The sequence below is a fragment of the Bacillus rossius genome, chromosome 6 (genome assembly GCF_032445375.1).
Source record: "Bacillus rossius redtenbacheri isolate Brsri chromosome 6, Brsri_v3, whole genome shotgun sequence".
In the NCBI taxonomy this organism is placed as follows: Eukaryota; Metazoa; Arthropoda; class Insecta; order Phasmatodea; family Bacillidae; genus Bacillus; species Bacillus rossius.
Window position 1 is genome coordinate 16168138 of NC_086334.1, and position 25806 is coordinate 16193943.

General features: G+C 34.5%; 1 protein-coding gene across 1 annotated transcript; it reads right to left on the reverse strand.

The window, feature by feature from the left end:
- Positions 1-2216: 2216 nt before the first annotated feature.
- Positions 2217-22979, reverse strand: LOC134532716 (uncharacterized). Its single transcript, XM_063369490.1, has 5 exons — positions 22758-22979; positions 12245-12711; positions 6058-6185; positions 3790-3966; positions 2217-2376 (listed from the first exon to the last, which is right to left on the reverse strand). Exons 1-5 carry the CDS (start codon positions 22789-22791, stop codon positions 2292-2294), a joined length of 891 nt encoding a protein of 296 aa, XP_063225560.1. The 5' UTR covers positions 22792-22979; the 3' UTR covers positions 2217-2291.
- Positions 22980-25806: the final 2827 nt, after the last annotated feature.

The window sequence follows — 25806 nt, forward strand, 5'->3', positions numbered from 1 at the left end:
TATTGTAGGCCTACATATGCTTATGAACTTTTATTAGAGGGGGAAAACATTTCTAAATAAATAAGGCTAACCTTCAACATGGGTGTTACACCATTCCCTCATAGCTGGATGATCAGCTTTTTACAAAGGAATGTTAACTTACAGCATCATATTAACAAAATCAGAAAAAAAAATTCTTGTTTTCTGCACTTTAAAGCTTGTTTGCTTTATTCACGCTGTCGCCTATCGATATTTGTTTAGACACGGTAGAATGCTTGACAAAATAATTGTCTTTTTTGTTTTGTTTTGTGTGTGTCATTTGCCACATGCTTTTTGCACGTGTCTTTGCGTGTACAATCAACCCGCACGTTGCAGAACTTGCACATCATAATTTTGTCCCGCTGATCAAAAATATAAAATCATCCGATTTTATCTCTCTTTCGCGATCAAACATTGTCGAAGTTTTCGGCATCTTAGCCACAAATTAAATTGTATCACAAAACTTACAAAATGTGGACGGTAGTTGTAAACACTCATAGATATGTGCACGCAAAAATGACTGCCATCTTAGCTCGATGCGATTAAATTAGGTTAGAAAAATCGACACCAGTGCGCCTTGCGGCAGAAACGACCATTATTCAAAACACCAAAACTGTGGAGTCAATTTGTTATGTTGGTAGTGCGCACATATCGATTTTTGACAATTTTTACATTTTGTTTTCATTTGCGATGGCAATATTTACTGTTTGTAAACAGAGTAATAAAAATACGTGAATTTCACTAACGTGTCAAAACGAAGATAATATCACGGCACTAGTCTTTCAGTCTATGTTTATTTCACGCCTATGTTTATGATGGAGTAAATAAATAGAACTTACGACATAAGGACATTATTTTGTGCGAAAAAGCGTGAATTTCGCGCGAAAATTCGTGAATTTCGCGACTATGTCAAAATCAAAGGAAAGTCGCAAAATTCGTTTAAAGTATCAAATTTTCGCGTTATTTCGTGAATTTCGCACTTCACCATTTTTCGGGGTCTCTACAGATTGCCTTCACAGAAATATTTCTAAATAAATCCTCAAATATTAAGATAGCTTATACTTGAAGAAAATAAGAAAACAATTGTGATGTAACAAATGCACAGAAATAACTCTCGAATATAAGTAATGAGATAAAAAAAACCATGGCTTATGGAACCCCACCCTTGATTTTTTTTTCAGACACGCAAAAATATGACAATGCATTATATAATGAATTTAAAGTTACATTGCCTACTGTTGCTACAATGAAAAAAGTCTCTTACTAAACCGACACTTCAGTTGCAACTATAGAAATACATGTGTTACTGTCATTACCAATAAAGATCTATTTAACGTCTTACAAAGTTCTGAACCAGGCACGGAGCCTGCCCAAGTCTGACATGTACTTGTCCCAGCACACACATTATACCCCAGTCAAGCCCTTTGTTGCTCCATTTCCATTTAACTGATATTCAATTTGGACGACAATCTTCAGACACACAGCAGTTCTTTATGGGTATAAAGTACATCGTCTTCACCTTAAAATTTCACTTAGCACATTTACTAATATAACTACATGGTTTCATTTCCACCTCGCATCTCATCCTAAGACTTCGTCCAAGTGTGATATAGAGCATCCAACTTTTACAATTGCAGTGTAGAAGTAAATGGGCACTTAATCTTTCTAACATACGCAGACTGCCGTTAGTGCTGTCCTTGTTTCTTTGTGCACTGTTGCCATTTATCATACAAATATAAAATTGTATTTTATGGACCAAACTTTTTTCTATATACTATACGAGTTCTTAAAATGCTTCTTCTGAATCAGAATTCCAAAGAAACACATCTTCTGAAATTGGTAATGTTTTACAGATTTGGCAACAGCGCGTGAAATAAGTAATGAATAAATATTCCGAATTTGGTTAAAATGGATGAAGCCCCATTATAATGGATTTTTTTTTACAATTTTTACTATCTTGTAATTCTCAATGGTTTATCCAAATCTTTTGCATTACAGGTCACACATATCCTATTAAGTTTTTGTACCTCAATAAAGTTAGATAAATAACACCTTATAGTCGGAGACCTTCAAGAGGATTATTTAGTGCAGTGACAAACTACAAATGTCAATACATAATCATACCAACACAAAAATTTACCAAGTAGTACTTACATTTTAAAGGCAAGGAAAAGGATAGTGAGAAATAAAATACTCTCTTTATTTTGATATTTCAATTGTTTGTATGTATCGTAAACAATAACACCAATGCCACAACGCACAGGAGCAGTAGTTTATATGATACCAATCTTGTTCGCCACATCTAGCGCATCATAGTCCCGAGCCAAACGGACATAAGCCTTCTTCTTACCGTCGGGCCTAGATAAAATTTTTTTAAATTAATATACATGCATGCACACAAGTATTCTACACATAAAAAACTGATAAGACTCTTATAAAATTTTTTTTTTACAATGATGCAACTTTCTATCCTCCCTCTCCCGTCCACTCTTCCGCACACCACCTAGTTCTATCCACTCGTGGCTGGAGCGTTACTGCACGTAACTTTCCAGTGTTGGTCAACTTGGTTGAGCTAGTCTCTTTCTAGTTGGCTGCCTTAAACTCCCTGCTTTACTTCTTGTCTGGTTCAGTCGATTTGTAAGTTAGCTTGTCCATCACAATTGTACAAAAGTTTATTCAGGGCATGGCTAAGGTTTAAAATGGAGTTGTCTGTTACTACGTACATCTCTTGCCTCGAAAATTATGTCTTGGCCAACCAGCCCACAATCTGCTCACACAATGCATGCTAGTTCAGCAGTATAAATAAACACACTAGTTGGATACTGTAAGATTCCCTTAGTTAAAATTATTTTGTTTCATAGTTATCAGCAAAAGAATTTCTCATCAAAATTAAAAATATAGGCCCTGAATTTCTTGGCATCTAGTGAATTATGAAATGATAAAATAAAATGAAATTAATGTTAAAAAATTAAGAAAAATAATGAAATATGGAAAAAATTAAATTGCTTGATATTTTTTACTACGTTTTGTGAAAATACTTGTAATTACATGAAAATATTTGAGATAAATGTGCATTATGTCGGCAAAATTTGTTTGTGGTACACGGGAAAACGTATCAACATTGACAAAAGTTGTGCGCTATATCCAACAAATTAATACATAACCTCACATCATTTTGCCAGGACCGAGACGGAAATTCACAATAAACGGGAATTCATTATAGGCGGGTTCACTATAAACAGGTTCTACTGTAATTTATACTTTTAGCTCATAACCAAAATTTATTTGTAAGGGTATTAGCTTGTCAAAGGAATAAATATAGGCTTTCTTAAGTTGTTAATTCTTGGATATCGTGATTGTTCATGTTTTGCTCGAAGCAACATACCTTACACTGTTTTTGTTAATCAAAATTAATGGTGACAATTATTTCAGGAGAGACTGCTAACTTTCAGTAACGTGGTAAATCCTTAGTTGTGTTTCTACAGCAGCGCTCATGAGTTATGTTTGTTCAATAAGTAGTGACGTGCAGCAATACTTGTTCATTCATGTATGAGTATTGTGTGTGCTATGCACAAATTTTTAGACGTATAATACCTTTTAGCCATTTACCTAGAATGCTTCAAATACCTACCTAAAGAATTTTATTCATGTACCTATTTGAAACACAAAAAATTAGTATTTCTAGACTTGCACCAATATTATTTACACAAAGAAATGATCTGGTTTTGATATTTGATTTTATCCATACTGCTTGTAACTACAACCACATACCTTATCAGGGTGTTAACCTTCGCAACATCAATGTCATACAACTTCTTTACTGCAGCTCGAATGTGATGTTTATTGGCTTTCAGGTGTACAATAAACACCAACGTATTGTTGTCTTCAATTTTCTTCATTGCAGCTTCAGTGGTCAGCGGGAATTTTATTATGTTGAAGGCATCCATGCTACAAAACAAGAGCAAACTGCATTTAGCTCCAGCCAAAAAGACACAAAGAAGGTTAAGTCAATCTATACCAGTGGAGCATTAACAGGTTGATTTTGGTCAACAATTACCTCATTAAATACTAAAAGCCAACTGCAGGGCTGGGCGAAATATGAAATTTTCATTCGAGGGAAAAATATTTTTTGGAGGAATGAGGTGGGATTTGGAATTATTTGAGATACAAATTTCAAAAATTACCGTATTATTTTAAAGGAAAAAAGGTTCTTTTATTTAGGGATGGTTGGATTCAACATTCTTTAAAATTAAGATTCCATAATTTCCCTTGATTCCAGGTTCAATTCAGATTCTAATTCTCAGTTTTACTCTTTTACTGAATGCAACTATGAAATGCACGCAGAAATTTAACCTAAAGAATAAAACTTAAAAAGTCTAAATTTACATACATTTTCTGAAAATTTTTATTTGAAAAGCTTGCAAGTATTGATGTATAGCAGTTTTTATGTCACGTCACCTCTACTTTAAACAGACACCTTGTATCAGCACCTAATTATAAAACAATCATATTAAGGCTACAAGTGATAATTATTTTAGCATCTGATTAGTCACTATGGTTCACCATTAACAAAATGTTCAAAATACACAAAACTCATCAAAATCCATGATTTTATGTTCTTGTGATATTCCTTTCTCCTGCCAGTAAAGCTGTCCCTTGAAAAAATCTTAAAAATGTTTTACTGTATTTTGAAATTTTATGAAAGTAATACACTGTAAAACACTTAAAATACCACTAGAATATTTCTTGCTTTATAATTTTCAAAGATTTGGCACTTGACTTCAAAATACATACAATTTTACCCATCAAGATTCAAATTCATAGATTTAATAACCACCCGGGTTATAGTGTAACAACTCGGGTTACAGTGGTAATTGCAAATGAAAACATCAACCCAAAATGTGAAAACAATACATTTTTTTTAAAATTTGTTTACACACAGGAAACATCATGTTAGGCACAACCAACCTTTGGCATTAAATTTAATGACTTTATATATGAAAAATTTTTTTTAAAGTTTACGAACACACTGTTGGAAGTTTTACTAGTTAATACATCAAAATTTAGAACTTCTTTCAAGCAAAAAATATTTATGTAAAAGCATCAAAAATATAACAAGAACTTAGCTTTGGTGTACGAAAGACAAAAAAAGTTTAGTAATACACTGTTGGAAGTTTTACCAGTTAATACATCAAAATTTTGAAGTAACTTGAGAAACTTTCCATCAAAGATTTACTGAAGAAAATCCAGCATCTATCATCTCCATATTTGGCTAGTTTTCTATCCCTGCTTCCTGGATTTGGAGAGGGGCATTCCAGGACGCCTGGAGGTATGGTATAACCCCCAGAGAAGAAGAGTCAGGTCGGGCCCTCCCTTAAAAAACCTTTCAAATAAATTATTTAAAAATAAAATGTTTTTAAAACATAAAATTAAATTTAAGAAATGGTTTTCCTAAATTTATCTCACAAAATTCAAGTCTGCAGCATGACATTTCTCCCGTAAATTACTATCACAGTGGAACTTCCATAACTTTAAAATTTCAAAAAGTTCCCTGACCAATTTAAACATCCCTGACTTTCCCTTGATTTTCCAGATATACTCAACCCGGAATAAAATCTTCAGACATTTTTGCGTAAGTTTAATATTAGAGCTCCTAGTAAAAATAATGGACATTTTAAACATTGTTATGAAGTTCAAGCAAATGTATTTCAAATTAATAGTAGATTAAATTAGTGATATTTATGGCTGATCTGTCTAGTGAAGATGTACATTCAAAGACTAGTCAAACCATGCAGTTTCAGTTTAGCTAATTCTTAGAGTAAAAGTTTCTGAATTAATATTACTCACAAAAAACATTTCCTAAAAACAAATATTTTCATATTGTTTTAATTTTTTTTAAACTTCTTACCAACCTGCACAGCTCCACAGATACTTTCAGATCTGTGTTTTTTTTTCACATAGCATCAAAGAGATTCCCTACATAATCATCATTGAAACAGTCCCAACTAAACACCTTGTGCACAAAAACTGCATACGAACCGGTTTCGCCTGGGCACGGACTTCCTCGGGTACTTTGGATTCCTCGGAGCCTTGAACGTCTTGGGTCGATGGAAATGTACAGATGTCCTGATCTTCCTGAACCTTGTTGTATGAATGCCTTTCAACACCTGTAAGACACGGACCAGTTACACACTAAAACATAATGAAACTGAACTAACCACTATTATATTAAAAATTTTGTTTCAAGTAAAAAAAAATTTTTTAATGCTTTTATTTGCTGTGTATTAAAATGATGTAGATGCACAACCAACATGTTTTATGTATTCATACTTTGTATATACCTATTTGAAATTTGTTAATATACATAGTGACACTGACAAACACTGGAATCAACAAATACTTTTTTCTTACAGAAATAACACAAAATTTAACATTCACTAACTAAGAATTCATTGAAAAAATTGGACATGTGTATTAGCTACAAAATTAACTACATTTATTGCGTGGGGATGCTTCCACAAATAAAATATGGTGCAGGATGTGTTCCATTGCTTATAACTAGGGACACTAAAATTTCATAAACCGTGAAATTCATGAATAATGTTGAAATTAGCAAATTTTTGAAGTTTTTCACGAAATTTGAACATTTTTGAAATTAAAAAGTTTAGACCCCATTCCTTTGTTTATATTTACTTGATTTAATTATACTCTAGAAATGTACATATTATGTAGGTTGTTACGTTTTATGTTTTGCCCGGCTAAGCACACAGAGAAACGTAACAAAACAAACAATGTTCCTGGGGAATTTTTCATTACGATGGTTCTGCGTTATTTGGAAATAAAAGAGTTTATTAAATTATCTTAGTTTATTTCTTTAAAAAAAAAAAGTTTTTTCTCAATGTTACATGGCCTCAGTACACAATTTTACAAATGAATTTAGTTAGAAAATTTTGTTACTTGCACAGTTTTTTGTCTTTTCTTATACCAATTTTTTATGATGTCCAAATACATACCACAGCACCATACATCTTGCAGTTGATGGTCGAGGAGTCTTGTCACTCGCCAAAGAAAAAAAAAACTTAGTAATGTCCCTTGGTTAGTTAATTACAACTCAAGGTACCGTCGATCGCGGACCGTAATCCCAAGAAGTCTGGCCGATGCAGACGCCTAGGGCCTAAATTTCTAATACATTTGTCCGAAAAATCAAGAACTTAAGTTAAAAAAAATATGGCCTGGCCCCAGCCCCTAGGCGTTAAATTATCTCTTAGTAACTTCTCATATTGTCTCGTGACTTGCCGACAACGCAACCGGCTTCGGCGACGATCGAGCAACAAGTGACTTGGTCGACGAGATTACCTTTCCTTGTAAAAGTGAAAACAAGGGAGGCAACCCAGTGGGCCAACTGACCAATCAGCGCACATAATTCCAAAACATGACCACATAAGAAAATTCGTACGGGCACATCACTTGACGCCAGGGCTCGCCCTGATTGGCTGGCTAGTGGTAGCCTCCAGAGACCCTTCCAGACGGTCGCTACAGCTGTGCGTACACCGTGACGCGTAAATCCCAAACACACATTTACAAAGTGAAAAATAACTTTCTGGCGCCAGAGTGTCGCGCCTGTCCGCTCTTTCTTCTGTACCTTCCAGACTATTCTCAAAATATTACACTAGCAATATCCAATATAATTTAACATTACCCAACAAATTCAAATACAACATTCAAAATTTAGTAAACAAAGTTGAAATTCATACCATATTAGAAACTTTTGTTTAAAAATGATGTCCTGTAAAATTATAATCTATACTGCTTTAAACAAAACAATTACTGACATTAATTATCAAATATCAAAATTAATTACTATGAACTGAAGTTAACCCTCAAATTAATAATTAAGTATCTCAAGGAAATAAGTATTTTAAGGCTTTCCATGAAATTTAACCAAAGTAATTAATAACAATTCTTAACAGCTCTGAACAATTACCCTTATCTACATATTAAATAATTATTATCTTTCATATCAAAGTTATTCTTAATCAATATTCCTATGACCCAAAAAAATATATGTATATATATAACAAATCCTCATTGTGCAATGCTACAAGGTTATGCCAAATGTTGGGAGTTGTGTATTGCTTTATTTTTAATACATACCATGCGTCAAAAGGGTGGCATATTTATTGAGCTATTTTCTAGTATGTTTTCACTTTTTGTAAACTTTAGTTTATGCATATTAAGAAACCCTGATTAAAAATTAAATGCTCAAAGAAACATTGCTCCGAGGGATACTTTCAAATCAAATACTTGTGCTTACAGATAATCAGTTCCAAGATCAAATAAAGGAATAGTGGACTTTAAAGGTCCCGCCAATCTGGGCATACACAGTGTGCGAGCTTCAGAAGAAACCATGCAATTTAAAAACTGCTCAAGATAAGTTGTTGACTGTTTACAAAAAGCATTTAAGAATATGCTGGGGGCAGATGAGTAGTTCCTGTTTGACATTTTGTTTTTAAACTGTATTTTTATGAGAATGAAAAGGGCTCAAACATGTATTTTCAGAATAATTTTCAGGCATGAAACATTGGTGCAGATTATTGAAACCACTCAAGGGACTTCCATCACACCGTTATATTAATTTCTCTACATTCAGTTATTGTTACTGTTCATATCTCATAGTTGCCCCTTGCACAAGAAAACTGTACACCAGGCTACAACCTTGCGCTTAAATACCTGCCAACTTTTTAGTTTGGTCATCAAGAAAACTTTTAAATTGGGAAAATGTATCGTAAATCAAATGCGGCAATTTTTTACATGCTTTATGAGCAATTATTTTCTATTTTTCTATTCCATTTGGTTTCTGATAATTTACTAATGACATGAAGGGCATATTGATGGCTTAGAATGAAAACCTCATACAGTCAATATTGTAAATGTACTGGGAAACTAAACTTATCCAGAATGTGCCAATTTACACAGCATGCATATGGAAAGCAAAATGATCCAAGTACAAAACAAAAGCAATAGTATTAACAAGATTACTTAAAGACATACCTTGCTATATCACATGTTTGTTACATATTTCAGTCATCTCCTGATTATCATCCTTGATGCAATTTTAAAACTTTGAATTTGCAGCAGTTGCCTTCTTTGCTTTACCTAATAAATCTGAGGTAAACCTTTGTTCATAACAAACACAATTCCTTGATTTCAACACAGAAATACAGTAGAACCCCTATCATACACTTTTCAACGGAGGGCACAAAAATGGTGTATGATGCGGGAAAGTGTATGAAAAGGGAATGGCAATAATAAGATTTTTTTTCAATCTAGCATACCAGCACAATAATTGATTAAACTTAAATACATAATGTGTAAATAATTGCATTATATTAATGAAAGATATGAATTCATCATTATATATATATATTATAAAACCACCAGAAATGTAAAATACAGTCCATAACCAAGTAAAGCAGTCCTTTCTTGGAGGGGGGAAAGGTCACCAAGCCTAAAATAGAAATTAAAAAAATTAGGCTATTGTAAAAAGAAAATCAGAAATTTTTGCTTGTTTGTTTCATTTTACAAACAACTTTATGCAACAGAACAATTTTCAATAAAACTTTAACTTGAGAAACGTACAATACAAAAAAATCCGATCATATGAAAACAATAACAAACGGCTATATTCAGTTCAAAGATTAATGAATGCACAAAATATGAGATCCGTGCCTTGGTAAAGCGCGTTGACCATTTTCATAATCATTGCTAATTTGCGCCACTAGTCTCGCTTGGTGCTGGCCATAGATGCTAGTAGCGAGGTGCACAGTCTTCCTGATGCCATCCATATCTATGGTGCGATAAAGTTATTTTCTTACGTTTGCAAAGGTAAACAATGAACGTTTTTCAAAATAAAAGCATTAAAACGTATTTTTTCAGGAGGAATGTAACAAAAAAATTTGTGAATTTTAAGACTTTTCCGCTTTGTAAAAACGTATGAAACGGGAAATTCGTGATTTTATAAGTGTATGTTCCGGGAAAGTAAACCATTGTAAATATAGTACTTTCGGCGGGACCAAAATTAATCGGCGTATGACACAGGAAAATGTATGAAACGGGAACGTATCATCGAGGTTCTACTGTAGACTGCAAAGTTTCAGATGACATGGAGGACCTAAATTGGGTTCTGTTTTTTTTAACCATACTGAAAATGCGCTCACATTCTGAATTACTGTGGGGGATTGACAGAATTGATAGCATTATCTTTGACAGTCTGTTATACTTCTGGAAGCCATCTACCCCACGAACTCTTGATAATTCAGCCCACTTGACATCAACAGTGCCTTCTATTTCTATAAGAGATGAAATGTCATCAACTTGAAGTGCCACAAATTGTTGCTGGACTTCATCCATGGCCGAATCTATTGTTTCATTGTCCTTTTGAAGGATAAATGGAAACTTTTCCACAAAAAACTTAACAGAGGAGAACTGTGCAATTTCAAACTCATTTAGACGTTTGCTATTTCAGAGTCCGGGAACATCTTTCTAAATAATGCACCAGCGTGGTCTGCTGCGTTTAATGCAATATTATGTTCATTCAAAAACGAAACAAAGAGCCATTATGCTTTCGTCACTTCCAACCCCGTGTGTGCAGTACTGGTGAAAAAGCTATCAATCTTATTTTCTTCCTCAGAAAGCACGGTTTTCCTATGCTTAGGGCACTTAACGTGTGTAGTTATGTTGAACCTACCTCCATGAGCAATACTAAAATCACACCGGCACACTGTGCAAAACACAAAAGTTTCTCCTTTTTGCGATTTCAGAATACACGGGAATTCGTTGTTATACGCAGCACGGTAAGTCTGAATATATTTCTTGTTGGCTAGCTTACTCATGGTTCCCACCACGTAAATACACACACAGCACTACATTGGAACTACGAACAATAGTCAACCATTTTGGTAATAATATAAGGAACAAGGAACAGACCAAGGAGGTAGGGCTGACGTCACAATTGTGGTCCGTTCCTCCGTTTAAGGAAGCACTTTTTCGTTGCGGTAAGTGGAAAACGACCATAGACTGTCCAGTCCATTTAATAATAACTATCTCATGTTTTGTTTTCATTCCACCTTCTGTCGGTAACATGGCCGGTACAGTAAAAGTTGGCAGGTATATATGGCTGGTACAGTGAACGGTAATAAACCACCACGCAAAAATAAATCCGTAAGATATTAAAGACATCCGTAAAACCGTATTAAAATCCTAAAACTTACGGACAATCCGTAAAAGTTGGCGGGTATGCGCTTAAGAGGCGATTCTGCGCCAGATGCACCAGTGAGCATCATACTTACCATCCCGCCGCACCAACACAAATACAGCACTTTATCGCATAATCATCGCTCTTTTTATACTAAAATCAAGTTTGAAAAGTAGAGGTGCAACATTTATGAGAAATTTTTTTTTGTTAGGTAAAGGTATTCATAAAAACAAAATTGATTCATGGAAAGTACGCTTATTTAAAAAAAAGTGGAGTATACAAGAGCACGCTGAACAACTTATATTAATAAGTAATGCAAAAAAAAACCTTTCTTCAACTTTAAACAGAAAAACAAAATCTGTGATCTAGAACGCAAGCCACTTGAATCTGTGACATGAACTAACTATCATCATAGTACACACCACAAAAGAGGAGTGCGGACTATTAAATGTAGTTAACTCGGCACTCGACAGAGATAACGCATTGCATGAATCGGCGAGACATCGATATTCGACTACATGCGCACACTCTATACGGAAAGCAACATAACCAAACATGAATGATGCCAACTAGCGCTGGCTACGTTTTTATAAGCAGTACACCGGAGATGCAGACTAACAGATAAAAGTTATAATGTTTAAAAACATCTTTAAAAGAAAATTTACACATCAGACAACTTGGTATTTCTGTTGATTAAAAAGAGGTAATGTCTGAATAAATATTTGATTTCTACTTTAAAATACATAGTTATATCAGGAAAAGATACCTACACAAAGCACTCTGAATCTAATAGCAGGACCAAAAACATCCTGCGAGGTTCACGAGCTTTTTTAAATCAAAATTTTGACGCCCTGAAATATGGGTGCGACAATTATGCGCGTGCGTGCAACGATTATGCGATAAAACAGGGTACACCCCTGACTAGGCGGTCCCCTCCAACAGTTAACATTATGTGCTTTACGACCAACTCACCTTCTTCTGAACTTTGAGAGCCTTCTGCAGGGGCTTGGACAACTTGCCCACCCGCTGCGACTTGGCAGCCACATCCTTCTTGGGCCTCTCTAGCTTCTTGGGCGCCCCCTTCACGGGCACTTTGGGCTTGGCGGCAGCTCCCTTGGCGGCCGGCTTGGCAGCTCCCTTTGCGGCCGGCTTGGCGGCTCCCTTAGCGGCCGGCTTGGCGGCTCCCTTGGCGGCAGCCGGCTTGGCGGCAGGCTTAGCTGTTGCTGGCTTGGCGGCCGGTTTCACCGTGGTCTTGGCAGCTGCCGGGGCCGGCGCTACCTTCTTGCCGGTCTTCGCTGCAGGCTTTGCTTTTGACGTGGACGCCCCAGCCCCAGTTGCAGTTGACGATCCAGCTGCAGTCGCAGCCGCAGGGGCCGCCGCTGCTGCTGCTGCTGGCGGCTTCTTCTCCGGCTTCTTCTCAGTCTTCTTCTCCGCTTTACCTGAGGGAAGACACCAGCAACTCCGGTCACCCCTTGAAACACAAAACTGAGGCAACAAATACACATTTACTTATTACTGAAAAATAGTATGGGCTTAAGGCTTTTAAATTTTAGTGCTATAATATCAATATCAGCTTATAATGACTTTAAGGGTAATACAGTTAAGCTTACGCTACTAGTACACCATATATGTTGTCAGTCTTTCAACTCTACCATATTGGCCATGCCACTACAGTAGAATCCCTAATTATCAGGATAATGAATGGCACGCCCATGGATAAAAACAGGGTTAAAGCAATGAAAAAAAAAAAAACTTATTAAAAATTTTTTAATGCTAACTTTCTAGACAAACCCTGCAACATACGCCCCTTGAAGTAACACTCAAATTCTTTCCAGTAAAATAGAGCACTACTCAAAACAGCACTGGTCAAAAGTGTTTTTTTTTTAATAAAAGAGTATTTTATTAATCACAATAATTCACCATTCAATCAGTTGTACTTGCCAATTACGATTTTAATCGACACTACTCCCATAAAAATTAATTTACAGTACCAATATGTGTCTAAATACATTTGAAGTACATTTAAATATGCGTTAAATAACATTTTGATATCAAACAACCTAAAATTAAATTTAAAAATTCACATTTCACATAATAGGGCTTGGGCAAAATATTCCCAAGTATGTGCTACCAACATTTCTGAGTTATAAAATAAAGATATTGATATAGGTGGTATATTTCAGTTATAATAAGATTTAAAAAAGCATAAACTTAAAAGTTTTCTATTATTATAAAGATTATTTAACCTGGTAACGTAATTCCTGACTATAATAAATATGTTTCTGCCATGATTTGCCACTAGCACATCCTAATAGGCGCAAGGTAAAATACCCCTGTCTGGCTTTTCTCTCCAGAGCTTCTGCTGTTATACCTAACATGCGGGTGGCGGAATATAAACATTGGCTGAACACTAGGACATAGACGGAAATAAACAAGCAATAAAGGAGGCGAATAGCTATTGAGGAAAGAGCCTAATATTATTTGTATGTTGAATTGTCATTTTATTAATTCATTGCACGGCTGCCATTGTGAGGGCACGGAAATAATAAGTGAAAATTTATTTTTGTGTTGTTTTATTGAAGTCAAATATAACATGGTTAAACCGCAAACCGGATAACCCACACCTGGATAATAAGGAGTCTACTGTAGTAATTCAAATGTTTTAATTTTTAGCATCTATTTTTTACTTTCCCCGGAATCTTATAATTTTCTAGAATAATACGTTATTTATTAATTACATAAATAATACCTAAATACAATGATAAATGAATATATACATACATTAATGTTACATTTCCAGCCAATCAGATGTTCTGAATATTATTAGACAATGCTAATTATGAGAACTTTATTCAATAAATAATAAAATATGTTTTTTCTCTAGATTGTGCATTAATGTTCATATTTCCCAAAAAAAATACAGCCATGATACAACAATTATGGCAAACTTTTAAAAAAAGGATTTAAAAAAATGCTGTTTTATTTTGAAATTTATAGACTGTTATAAATTTTGTTCCTGTACATAGCATATTGTTGGAAATGTCCCTGGGATCATGACAGCCAGACAAATGCAAAGTAAAGGCAAAATATCACACTATAGTGAATATATCAGAATTTCAAAACGTGTGACAAACAGAAACTAACAAAACTATATAAAATGGTAATTTCCTAGAATAGGCGCTCAACCAAAACTCAAAAATACCATGCTCAGGAATTATTACTCATAAATAATTAACAAAATGTTTTCTGCCATCACAAAAGATGCATCAAGGCTATCAATGTTTTAGAAGTTTGTTTAAATTAACCCACTTAAGAATTTGGTAAATATGTAGTGTACGGATTAGCGCCAAAAAAAATTGTACAAATCTGAAATAACTTTCATTATATGCTCTTTTACGTCCTCTTTTCATAACCGCCTGCGGAGATAAGAAATTCCAATTACCTTTGGAGATATCGCCGTTCTTATTTTGCAATACAAGACCTATGTAATCATTCGACCGTCGCCCTTTTATATTTTGCCGTGTGCCCGTGAATGCCTAAATAACATAAATGTTCCATTAGGTAAGATTAGTTACATTATAAATACTTAAAATTAAACGGAAATTAAAAATAATATCAATTTATTTTACTTGTATAGTTTTAAGTATTTATAATGTAACTGACCTGAACTAACAAAATGGGACGAAGGTAGATTAGGTCAGGTCAGCTACATTATAAATACTTTGAAACTGAACGGACATTAAAAATAATAAAATTAATTTTAATGGTTGTTTAGTTTTAAAGTATTTATAATGTAGCTGATCTAACCTAACAAACCGGAACAAAGGATTAACAGTAGGAACGAACGTAATTTTTTAAAGTATAAAAATTTGAAACGTTAAAAACTCACCTAAGTTGGAGGCGGCCTATTGGTTCATTTGAATATTGGCCTATCACAAACTATCACGTGACAACATTATCCCAAAAAAAATTCATACTCATAAACAAAAAACAATGGTGAATGCCGTGAACGTGCAGGTATAGTGATTAAAATTTAAAAATTTGATATATCCAAAAGTAATTGGAATTTATCTCCGCAGGCTGTAATGAAAAGAGGACGTAAAAGAGCATATAATAAAAGTTATTTCAGATTTTTATAAATTTTTTTTACAATAATTAAAATTTAAAAATTTGATATCTCCAAAAGTAATTGGAATTTCTTATCTCCGCAGGCGGTTATGAAAAGAGGATGTAAAAGAGCATATAATGAAAGTTATTTCAGATTTGTACGATTTTTTTTGGGCGCTAATCCGTACACTACATATTTACCAAGAATTTTTTTATCTTCATTTAATACATATTTGGAAAAAAATCATTGAACGTCAGCAATGTTTTTTAAGATTTATCAAATTAATTTAGTAAACAAACTTTTCTTAATTTACAAATCAAGTATTTACCAATAAACCAATCAAACAATAATTTTTAGCCAAATACACTCAAATCATTAACATCAACCTTAAAACATAATCGAAAGAAAAATTTGTATCAAAAGTCTGTCTAGTCAGCATATTTAGTTGATGTCTGAACTGTCCTTCCCCGAGCCCCTAGTTTGTTTTGTCCCGTTGAAAATAGTCATGAGGTGTCATGAGAGTAATGAATGCACCATAAAATGTCCCCTTCAGCCAAATCATGCCTACAATCACTAGAGTTTTCCATTTATCACTCAAAATACTTTACTTACTGGATGAAAAAAAAAATATTAAAAATTGTGAAAGCATATTTTCCTTCCTGAAATTGACTAAAAATAATTCTGTAAAATGGCAAAACTATACTGGTATTATTTCATATTTCATAACCCAAAACATAATTATTTTCTAGTAGCATGTTCATGGACAAATATAGTTCTGCCAAGTTGAATGCTTGGAACATAATGTGTGCACGTCATTTGATATGTGGATGATGGGAACGATATTAAGCCCTATAAAGTGATTTATTTAAAACCTCTTCATATTTTGTTGTATTGGTAAGTATTTTTAACCATTATTTTAGTTTTCCAAAAGTGTTTTTTTTTCACACGTTGCAAAAAAAAATAAAGATTTTCTAGGAACGTTTGCAGAATGTTTGTTACTACATGAATCAAATTATTACTTTGGTAAATATGTAGAGTCGCGGTATATGCGAAAAAAAATATGCTAAAAATCCGAAAATACTTTTATTCTATGCTCTTTCACTTCCTCTTTTCAAATCAACCGGCGGAGATAAGAAATTCCAAATACTTTCGGAGATATTGAATTTTTTAATTTTCATCACAATACCTGTGTATTCATGCGGAAAAAAATGCCAAAAATCTGAAAATACTTTTATTCGATGCTCTTTCACTTCCTCTTTTTAAATCAACCGGCGGAGATGAGAAATTCCAAATACTTTAGGAGATATCGAATTTTTTAATTTCATGATATGTAGAGTCGCGGTAGATGCCAAAAAAAATTCTAAAACTCCGAAAATACTTTTATTCTATGCTCTTTCACTTCCTCTTTTTAAATCAACCGGCGGAGGTAAGAAATTCCAAATACTTTAGGAGATATCAATTTTTTAATTTAGCAATACAACACCTGTATAACCGTTCGAACGACGCCATTTTATTAATTTTGCTGTGTGTTAGTGAATGCGTAATAAATAAAATGGTTGATTAGGTCAGGTCAGTTACATTTTTAATACTTTCAAACTAAGCGGACATAAAAAATAATGTGAATTAAATTTAATGGCTGTTTAGTTTTAAAATATTTATAATGTAACTGACCTGACCAAACAAACCCGGACAGGATGAACAGTAGGAACTAAAATGGTCGATTATGTCAGGTCAGTTACATTATAAATACTTTCAAACTAAGCGGACATTAAAAATAATGTGAATTAATTTCAATGGTTCTTTAGTTTTAAATTATTTATAATGTAACTGACCTAACAAAACCCGGACAAATGATGAACATTAACAACTCAGGTAATTTTTATTTGTTACTGATTACTTGCACAACAATATCCAAATAAAAAATAAGACTTTAAAATTAGAAACGAATGATCAAATGGCAGAAGTTGACCGTTTAATTAAACGGTAAATATTTACAATCGCGGTAGATGCCAAAAAAAATGCTAAAAATCCGAAAATACTTTTATTCTATGCTCTTTCACTTCCTCTTTTCAAATCAACCGGCGGAGATGAGAAATTCCAAATACTTTAGGAGATATCGAATTTTTTAATTTCATGATATGTAGAGTCGCGGTAGATGCCAAAAAAAATTCTAAAACTCCGAAAATACTTTTATTCTATGCTCTTTCACTTCCTCTTTTTAAATCAACCGGCGGAGGTAAGAAATTCCAAATACTTTAGGAGATATCAATTTTTTAATTTAGCAATACAACACCTGTACAACCGTTCGAACGACGCCATTTTATTAATTTTGCTGTGTGTTAGTGAATGCGTAATAAATAAAATGGTCGATTAGGTCAGGTCAGTTACATTTTGGTAAATATGTATTGTACGGATTAGCGCCAAAAAAAATCGTACAAATATGAAATAACTTTCATTATATGCTATCTTACGTCCTCTTTTCAGAACCGCCTGCGGAGATTAAAAATTCCAATTACTTTTGGAGATATCGAATTTTTTAATATTCATTTTTTGGCGATTTTTTTAAAAAAATTTTAAAAATCCGAAAATACCTTCATTCTGTGCTCTTTAACTTCCTCTTTTCATTAAACCCGGCGGAGATAAGAAATTCCAAATACTTTAGGAGATATTGAATTTTTAATTTTAATCACTATATCTGTACATTCACACGGCGTCGACCATTGCTTTTTGTTTACGAGTGTCAATTGTGTTTTATTGGATAAGGTTGTCACGTGATAGGTCGTGATAGGCCAATATTCAAATGAACCAATAGGTGATGATTAATTTATTATTGTTCAAAACGATGTGTAATTACAACCGTCACTTCCGCTATTTGTATTAGATGTTGTAGTCGTTCTTGGAATTCGTGTATCATTATCGTGTTACATTCTGTCTTTGAAATGGCCTGTGTTTCTGGGAATAGTCAGCTATGCGGCGGGTGTACCCTGCATGTATTCGATTTTGTGCATTTGTGTGATGATTGGAAATTTTTGTTTGAATTTTTAGTTTATCATGGAGTTTTGAGCGGTGAGGTAAAGTGCGACCAATGTGGGACGGTAATTGAGTTGGCCGAGGACAGCGAATATTTTCAATGTCACTGGACAACGGTAACTCGTGCTAATAAAAGAATTAAAAGGGTAACTTGTTGTTTCAAAAAATCTTTCAGAACCGGCACGTGGTTTTCCAAAAGTAGACTTTCGATTGAAACGATTATGAAGATGACTTATTTTTTTTTAACGATTCATCACCCATATACTGTTTTCATTCAGAAGAATTGTAATGTCAGTTTGAAAACCGTCGTAGATTGGACGTCCTTTTGCAGGGAAGTATTAATTAAGCGGAGTTTGGACTTAAATGTAGGGAAGTTGGGTGGGCCGGGGAAAGTTGTCGAAATTGATGAGGCAAAAATTGGTAAGCGTAAAAATAATAAGGGGCGAGTCATCCAGGGTCAGTGGGTTTTTGGCGGAATCGAGAGAAATGGTGATAACATTTTTCTCGTTCCTGTCAAAGATCGTACTAGCAGAACGCTCCTGCGCGTGATCAAGAAGTACATTTCACCTGGAACAACAATTATAAGCGACTGTTGGTGTGCCTATAATTGTCTTTCTCAGCATGATTATCTTCACCTGAAGGTTAATCATAATATGAACTTTGTTGATCCCGACACAGGGGCGAACACCCAAAGAATAGAGAGACTTTGGCGGGAAGTAAGGCAGAATGTGCCTCGATATGGTCGACGAGTTGACCACTACGTCGGGTACCTTGCGGAATTCATGTTCCGTCGGAGGTATCGCGACGTAGGTGAACGTCTACATCATTTCTTACTAAGTGCGAAGGAAATGTACCCGCCTCCAACTTAGGTGAGTTTTTAACGTTTCAAATTTTGTTGTGTTATTTTTTATTATATTGTTGCGCGTAAAAAAAAAATATGTTCGTTCCTACTGTTAATCATTAGTTCCGGGTTTGTTAGGTTAGGTCAGCTACATTATAAATGCTCTAAAACTAAACAACAATTGAAATAAATTTATATAATTTTCATGTCCGTTCAGTTTTTAATTATTTATAATGTAGCTGACCTGACCTAATCTACCTTTGTCCCGTTCTGCACACACGGCAAAATATAAAATGGCGCCGCTCGAATGATTACATAGGGCTTGTATTGCAAAATAAGAACGGCGATATCTCCAAAAGTAATTGGAATTTTTAATCTCCGCAGGCGGTTTTGAAAAGAGGACGTAAAAGAGAATGTAATGAAAGTTATTTCATATTTGTACGATTTTTTTTGGCGCTAATCCGTACAATACATATTTACCTACATTTTTAATACTTTCAAACTAAGCGGACATAAAAAATAATGTGAATTAAATTTAATGGCTGTTTAGTTTTAAAATATTTATAATGTAACTGACCTGACCTAACAAAACCCGGACAAATGATGAACATCAACAACTCACGTAATTTTTTTTTAACTTATTACTTGCGCAACAATATCCAAAAAAATAATAATAATACTTTAAAATTAGAAACGTTAAAAACTCACCTAAGTTGGAGGCGGGTACATTTCCTTTGTCACTATAAGGAAATGATGTAGTCGTTCACGGCAGAAGTTTACCGATTAATTAAACATAGTATTGAACAATAAATGAATAAATAATCACGTATTGGTTCATTTGAATACTGACCAATCACGGAATAAATAATCACAGGTAAATATGTATTGTACGGATTAGCGCCAAAAAAAATCGTACAAATATAAAATAACTTTCATGATATGCTCTTTTACGTCCTCTTTTCAAAACCGCCTGCGGAGATTAAAAATTCCAATTACTTTTGGAGATATCGCCGTTCTTATTTTGCAATACAAGCCCTATGTAATCATTCAACAGACGCCATTTTATATTTTGCCGTGTGTGCGTGAATGCCTAAATAACAGAAATTTTCCATTAGGTAAGGTTAGTTACATTATAAATACTTCAAAATAAACGGAAATTAAAAATAATATCAATTAATTTTACTTGTATAGTTTTAAGTATTTATAATGTAACTGACCTGACCTAACAAAACGGGACAAAGGTAGATTAGGTCAGGTCAGCTACAGTATAAATACTTTGAAACTGAACGGACATTAAAAATAATAAAAATTAATTTTTAATGGTTGTTTAGTTTTAAAGTATTTATAATGTAGCTGACCTGACCTAACAAACCGGGAAAAAGGATGAACAGTAGGAACTCACGTAATTTTCTTTTTACGTGATGTAGTCGTTCAACTACGTCGCGAAAAAAATAAATAATAATACTTGTAAACAAGCAACAATGGTGAACGCGGGAAGCCTACGATTCACTCATCCTTCTAGACATACCCGAATACTCACGTTGGCAAGCCTTCTTTCAACAGACGATCGTGCATCTTCGGTTTTTTGTTTTTGTTTATTGTAAATAAATATGCAACTCATGAAAACTAATGGTCAATTAAGTTATGTTAGCTACATTATAAATACTTCAAAACATTGTGGATGGTTGATTTGGTTAGGATAGCTACATTAAAAATACTGTGAAATCATGTAAACGGTTTCCTAGCGCTGGATAGCTACATATTAAAATGTTATTTGCTAAGCAACCATAAAATGATTTTACAGTTTTTTAATGTAGCATACTTACCTAATATAACCAACCATCTACAATGTTTTAAAGTATTTTTAATGACTTCTTGCTAATTTTAAGAAAAGAAGGCTTGCCAACTTGAGTATTCGGGTATGTCCAGAAAAATGTGTGAATCGTAGGCTTCCCTCTCAACGCCGCATCAGTGCACAACATGAAAATTAAAAAATTCCATATCTCCTAAAGTATTTGGAATTTCTGATCTCCGCCGGGTTTAATGAAAAGAAGAAGTTAAAGAGCACAGAATAAAGGTATTTTCGGATTTTTAAATTTTTTTTTAAAAAAAATCGCCAAAAAATTAATATTAAAAAATTCGATATCTCCAAAAGTAATTGGAATTTTTTATCTCCGCAGGCGGTTCTGAAAAGAGGACGTAAGATAGCATATAATGAAAGTTATTTCATATTTGTACGATTTTTTTTGGCGCTAATCTGTACAATACATATTTACCTAATCACATATTGGTTCATTTGAATACTGGCCAATCACGGAACAGTCACGTGACAAAATTGTCCAATAAGAAACATGATACTCGTAAACAAGAAACCTTATTATCTATGACAATCGCCGCATACTACGCAGGTATTGTGATGAAAATTAAAAAATTCTATATCTCCTAAAGTATTTGGAATTTCTTACCTCCGCCGGTTGATTTGAAAAAAGGAAGTGAAAGAGCACAGAATAAAAGTACTTTCAGATTTTTAGCATTTTTTTTGGCATCTACCGCGACTCTAAATATAATGAAATTAAAAAATTCGATATCTCCTAAAGTATTTGGAATTTCTTACCTCCGCCGGTTGTTTTGAAAAGAGGAAGTGAAAGGGCACAGAATAAAAGTATTTTCAGATTTTTAACATTTTTTTTTGGCATCTACCGCGATTGTAAATATTTACCCAGATAACTGTTTACTAAATTGTTTCAACACACAGACAAGAAAAAAATGACTGCAGCTGTGTCAATGCACATGTATTGAAATGTAAGCAATAAACTGTGATTTAAAAGAATCCAGTAGGAATTCAGAAACTGGTTTTCAGGGTGAATACAGGTATATCTCTAGCGTTCGAAAAAAGTAGATTTGAAATTTTATTTTTACTTTACGGAAAAGCCTCTATAAGAATATTACCCTAACAATTTGTGTTGTGATATTAGTTTTTCCAGAATAAGGAATATGCCATAGAAAATTAAGTGATAATAATGGACACTTAATGAACACTTAATGTAGCTAACCCAGCCAACGATATTATAGAGTATTTTTAATTTAGTGAAGATAGATCATCCGCATGGCTTTGTAATAATAATATAACATACCTAATCTTCAAAATTTTTGATTTCTGATAAACTAATTAGAAGTATCGTGCCACTCTCTTAACAATGATTAGAAAATGTAAGATGAATCATTTTGGAATTCTGATATCAATATAGATATTTTTCCATATCAGGATGAAGGGATAAACTTGAACATGTAATAAAACTTTAATAAGTAAACATTTAACAAGTTTCGCCAATAAATAATGTAATCTAAAATAATTCGGCCACGTGGTAACCAAACTTTCAAAGCTTTCATCTAAGAATAAAATACCAACTTAATACTTTATGAGCATTATATTATCATTTAGTGACAACTTGAAAACATTATTAAATTATTTTTAACATCACTTGCACAGAAGCATTCATTTGTACCTCCTTTATCCGTTGGCTTCGGCTTTGGAGCCATCTTGAAACACGACGTTTACAAAAGAAGAAAACAGGAAGTTTTCCTTTATAAAATCGTATAGAAATGAACCACTCCAACAAAATTATAAATGTGTTCTTGTTGGCTGAACCGTTCGCAAATTTTGTACCCAGAAGTGTAGTTAGTGTAGAAAATAAATTTAGGTTACAATATGAGGGTGTAAATATTACAACCCAAACGACTATAGGTATTTAAAAGAAATATTACAATTACTTTTATATTAAAATTGTAATTTAAAACTCAATCTTTACATTATAAACAGTAACAAGTTTTTTATTTATTTTTTATTTTTACTATGTTCCGGAGAGCATAGCTCTGTTTTGGAACTATATACGTCACTTTGGCATAATATAACACATCATTTTCCAGAACACAATGCATACAGTTATAATAAGTTTCACAGGTAATAGCATTACAGCTGTACATTTAACACTTAAAATATTTATCATACATTTAACAATAAGATCTGGCACAAATAAAATAGTTAATTTAACACTTATTCATGATTCATTATACTTAAAAAATAATAATTATTTAAAACAAACATCAATTACACATTCAACACTTAATATAGCCTAGTTCTTATACATCATTTTGGTGATGCTTGACGCCAACCGTTAGTGCTCCTCGAATCCGCACAGACCGCACAGCGTGTGCGATGTGAACTCACCTGGGTGCAGGGTGGTGCAACGCCTCGAACATAAGCTGCCCCGCCTAATCGACTGTCGCCCGCGCGATAGTCGACCACGGGGGTACTGTGAGGTGACCTGATTATCTGGACTTTGTAATTAACTTTCAGCGCTCTTAAAAACAATCTTAATTGAGTAATGGCTATGGTTAAATGTTATTTGTAATTCTGGACTTTAGCGCGATCAGGCGGCGTGCATGGCCCGGGATTACTTATGCACACGACACGTTTTCGCAGGAGCGAGGCTGGGGAGTCGTGCGGACGCCACAGCCATCGCCAGTTGATCACCGCCCTCCAAGGAGACTAGTCGCGAGTCCCCCGCGGAGCTTCTCGACCTCTGCCATTGCCATCTCTATCGGAATTGCGTGAGTTTTTAAACCCGTCAGCTCCGAGCGGAACATTAGGGTAGCGCGGCACAAGCCCATCGGAAACGTGGCCTGTAGAGCCCGGCTCCCAGTAAGTGGGCCATGCACGACGCAGCGCATGTATAGCGTGCCTTATAATAAAACACTCTAAATTGAGCCTCAGCATATCTGTTACAACACCCGTAGCATAGCGTCCCTGGTGGCTAAAACAGCCAGGGGTAACTCTGACGGAACGACCCCTACTGCCTGCCGGCCACGTGGTGACGTCACGCCCTGAGTCAAGAGTCTCGGCTACGCACTAGCACGTAGTTAATATTGCTAGTTGGCGCCCAAAAGCAACTCCACACCCTTAACATCACCTCAGCAGAAGGCAGAAGGCGTCATGCTGTTGGTCTGTATGTAAATTAGATCAATTAGTAAATATATAACTGCACTTTTAAAATTTACAATATTCCTAAGTTATAAACAAATATTTTATCTTTTATTTTTAAAAACTAATTATTATAATTTATTTTATTCACCCACTTGAATGTAATTTAAATATAACTTAACACTAATAGTTCATTTGTGAACTACAAGTATATTTATGCATAGCGAAAGTTGATATGATAATTTACAAATATTTAATTAATATAAAAAAACAGAATTAAAATTTGTAATTTCCACCTACTATGCATTCTGTTCCTTTTATACAAACACATTAAAAATTAATTTAAGGTGTAGCGCCCGCGTGGAAAAGATATTCTTATGCGGGGCAACAGAAGACTAAAATAATGGAAAACTACCATAATAGAGTAATAATTCCGCCTGCCCTCTTAAAAAAAGGTGGAAAAATACCATAATGGAAAACTACTATAATTTCAAAGAGCAAGGTGGAATTCTGCCATATTTTCTTATACACTCTATTGAATAAGTACAGCTGCTTTTCTCTAGAAGTAGTGTTAAGAATACGATGCTAGGTAGCACTGTTAACCCCCTAGCTGGTTCTTAGGTTAACTTAAAAGAGTACAGATAGCACTTCTGGCGGTGAATTTCTGTAGTTCGTCATAAATCAACTCAACAGATCGCGCACTAGTAGAAACAAATGTTTCCAAAAATGGGTTATAGAAAGCAGCACTAAATACTAATGTCACGGCCTCGTCTCTGGTGAAGATGTGGAGACGGGGTGGACGTCACTCGGTCGTTTGGTTGTCGTGGTGTTTGCTCGGCGCCAGCTCTAGGGTAGAGCAGCCTCACACTCTGAGGTGGGAGTGGACTGTTCGGCCCAGTGCAGCTGACCGAGGACGTGCTTGTGCTGACAGGTCCTTATTTTTCAAAGTCTTAATTTCAAATCGCCCACCCCCCAATATTTTTCCTTTTAACAAGGATAAAAAACGAGCCCTCACTCATTAGGATGAGAGGTCGAGCCTGAAGTTGGGAGGACGAAGCGCTTCCCGGCGCGAGCCGCGACACGCGCGGGCGTGTCCGTGCAAGCCTCGACATATCCGAGCCTAAGTCCTCCCGCACTTCTCACATCTATTTCTCAGTTTGTCTCGAGCTGTTGTGCACTATGAAGCAATAAGTATGTGTTCCAATTTGAGAAGTGCCGATAAAAACGTTTATTTAGTGGGTTCAGTGTCTCACCAAATTCGTGGTTGCAAGCTACCCTCAAACAAGCAAGTACTTTCATTTTTATTTTATAATTTACGGGAAATGAAGTTGTCGCTTGCCGAAAGTGGTAATTTAGTGATAAGGGAGGGTTTAATTTTTTTTGGGAGAAGGCAAGGATCCCTACGAGATCACTGCAACATTGCCAGGAAAAACTCATTAAATTTCATTCTCATTGGCGTAACCTTCAAAGGATTGTCATCGGAAATGCAGCGTGAGCGTGAAAATGAATTCATATTAGATTGAAATAATTTATTTGATATCGCGCATGCAAATGCTTTGGAGTTAATTAAAATA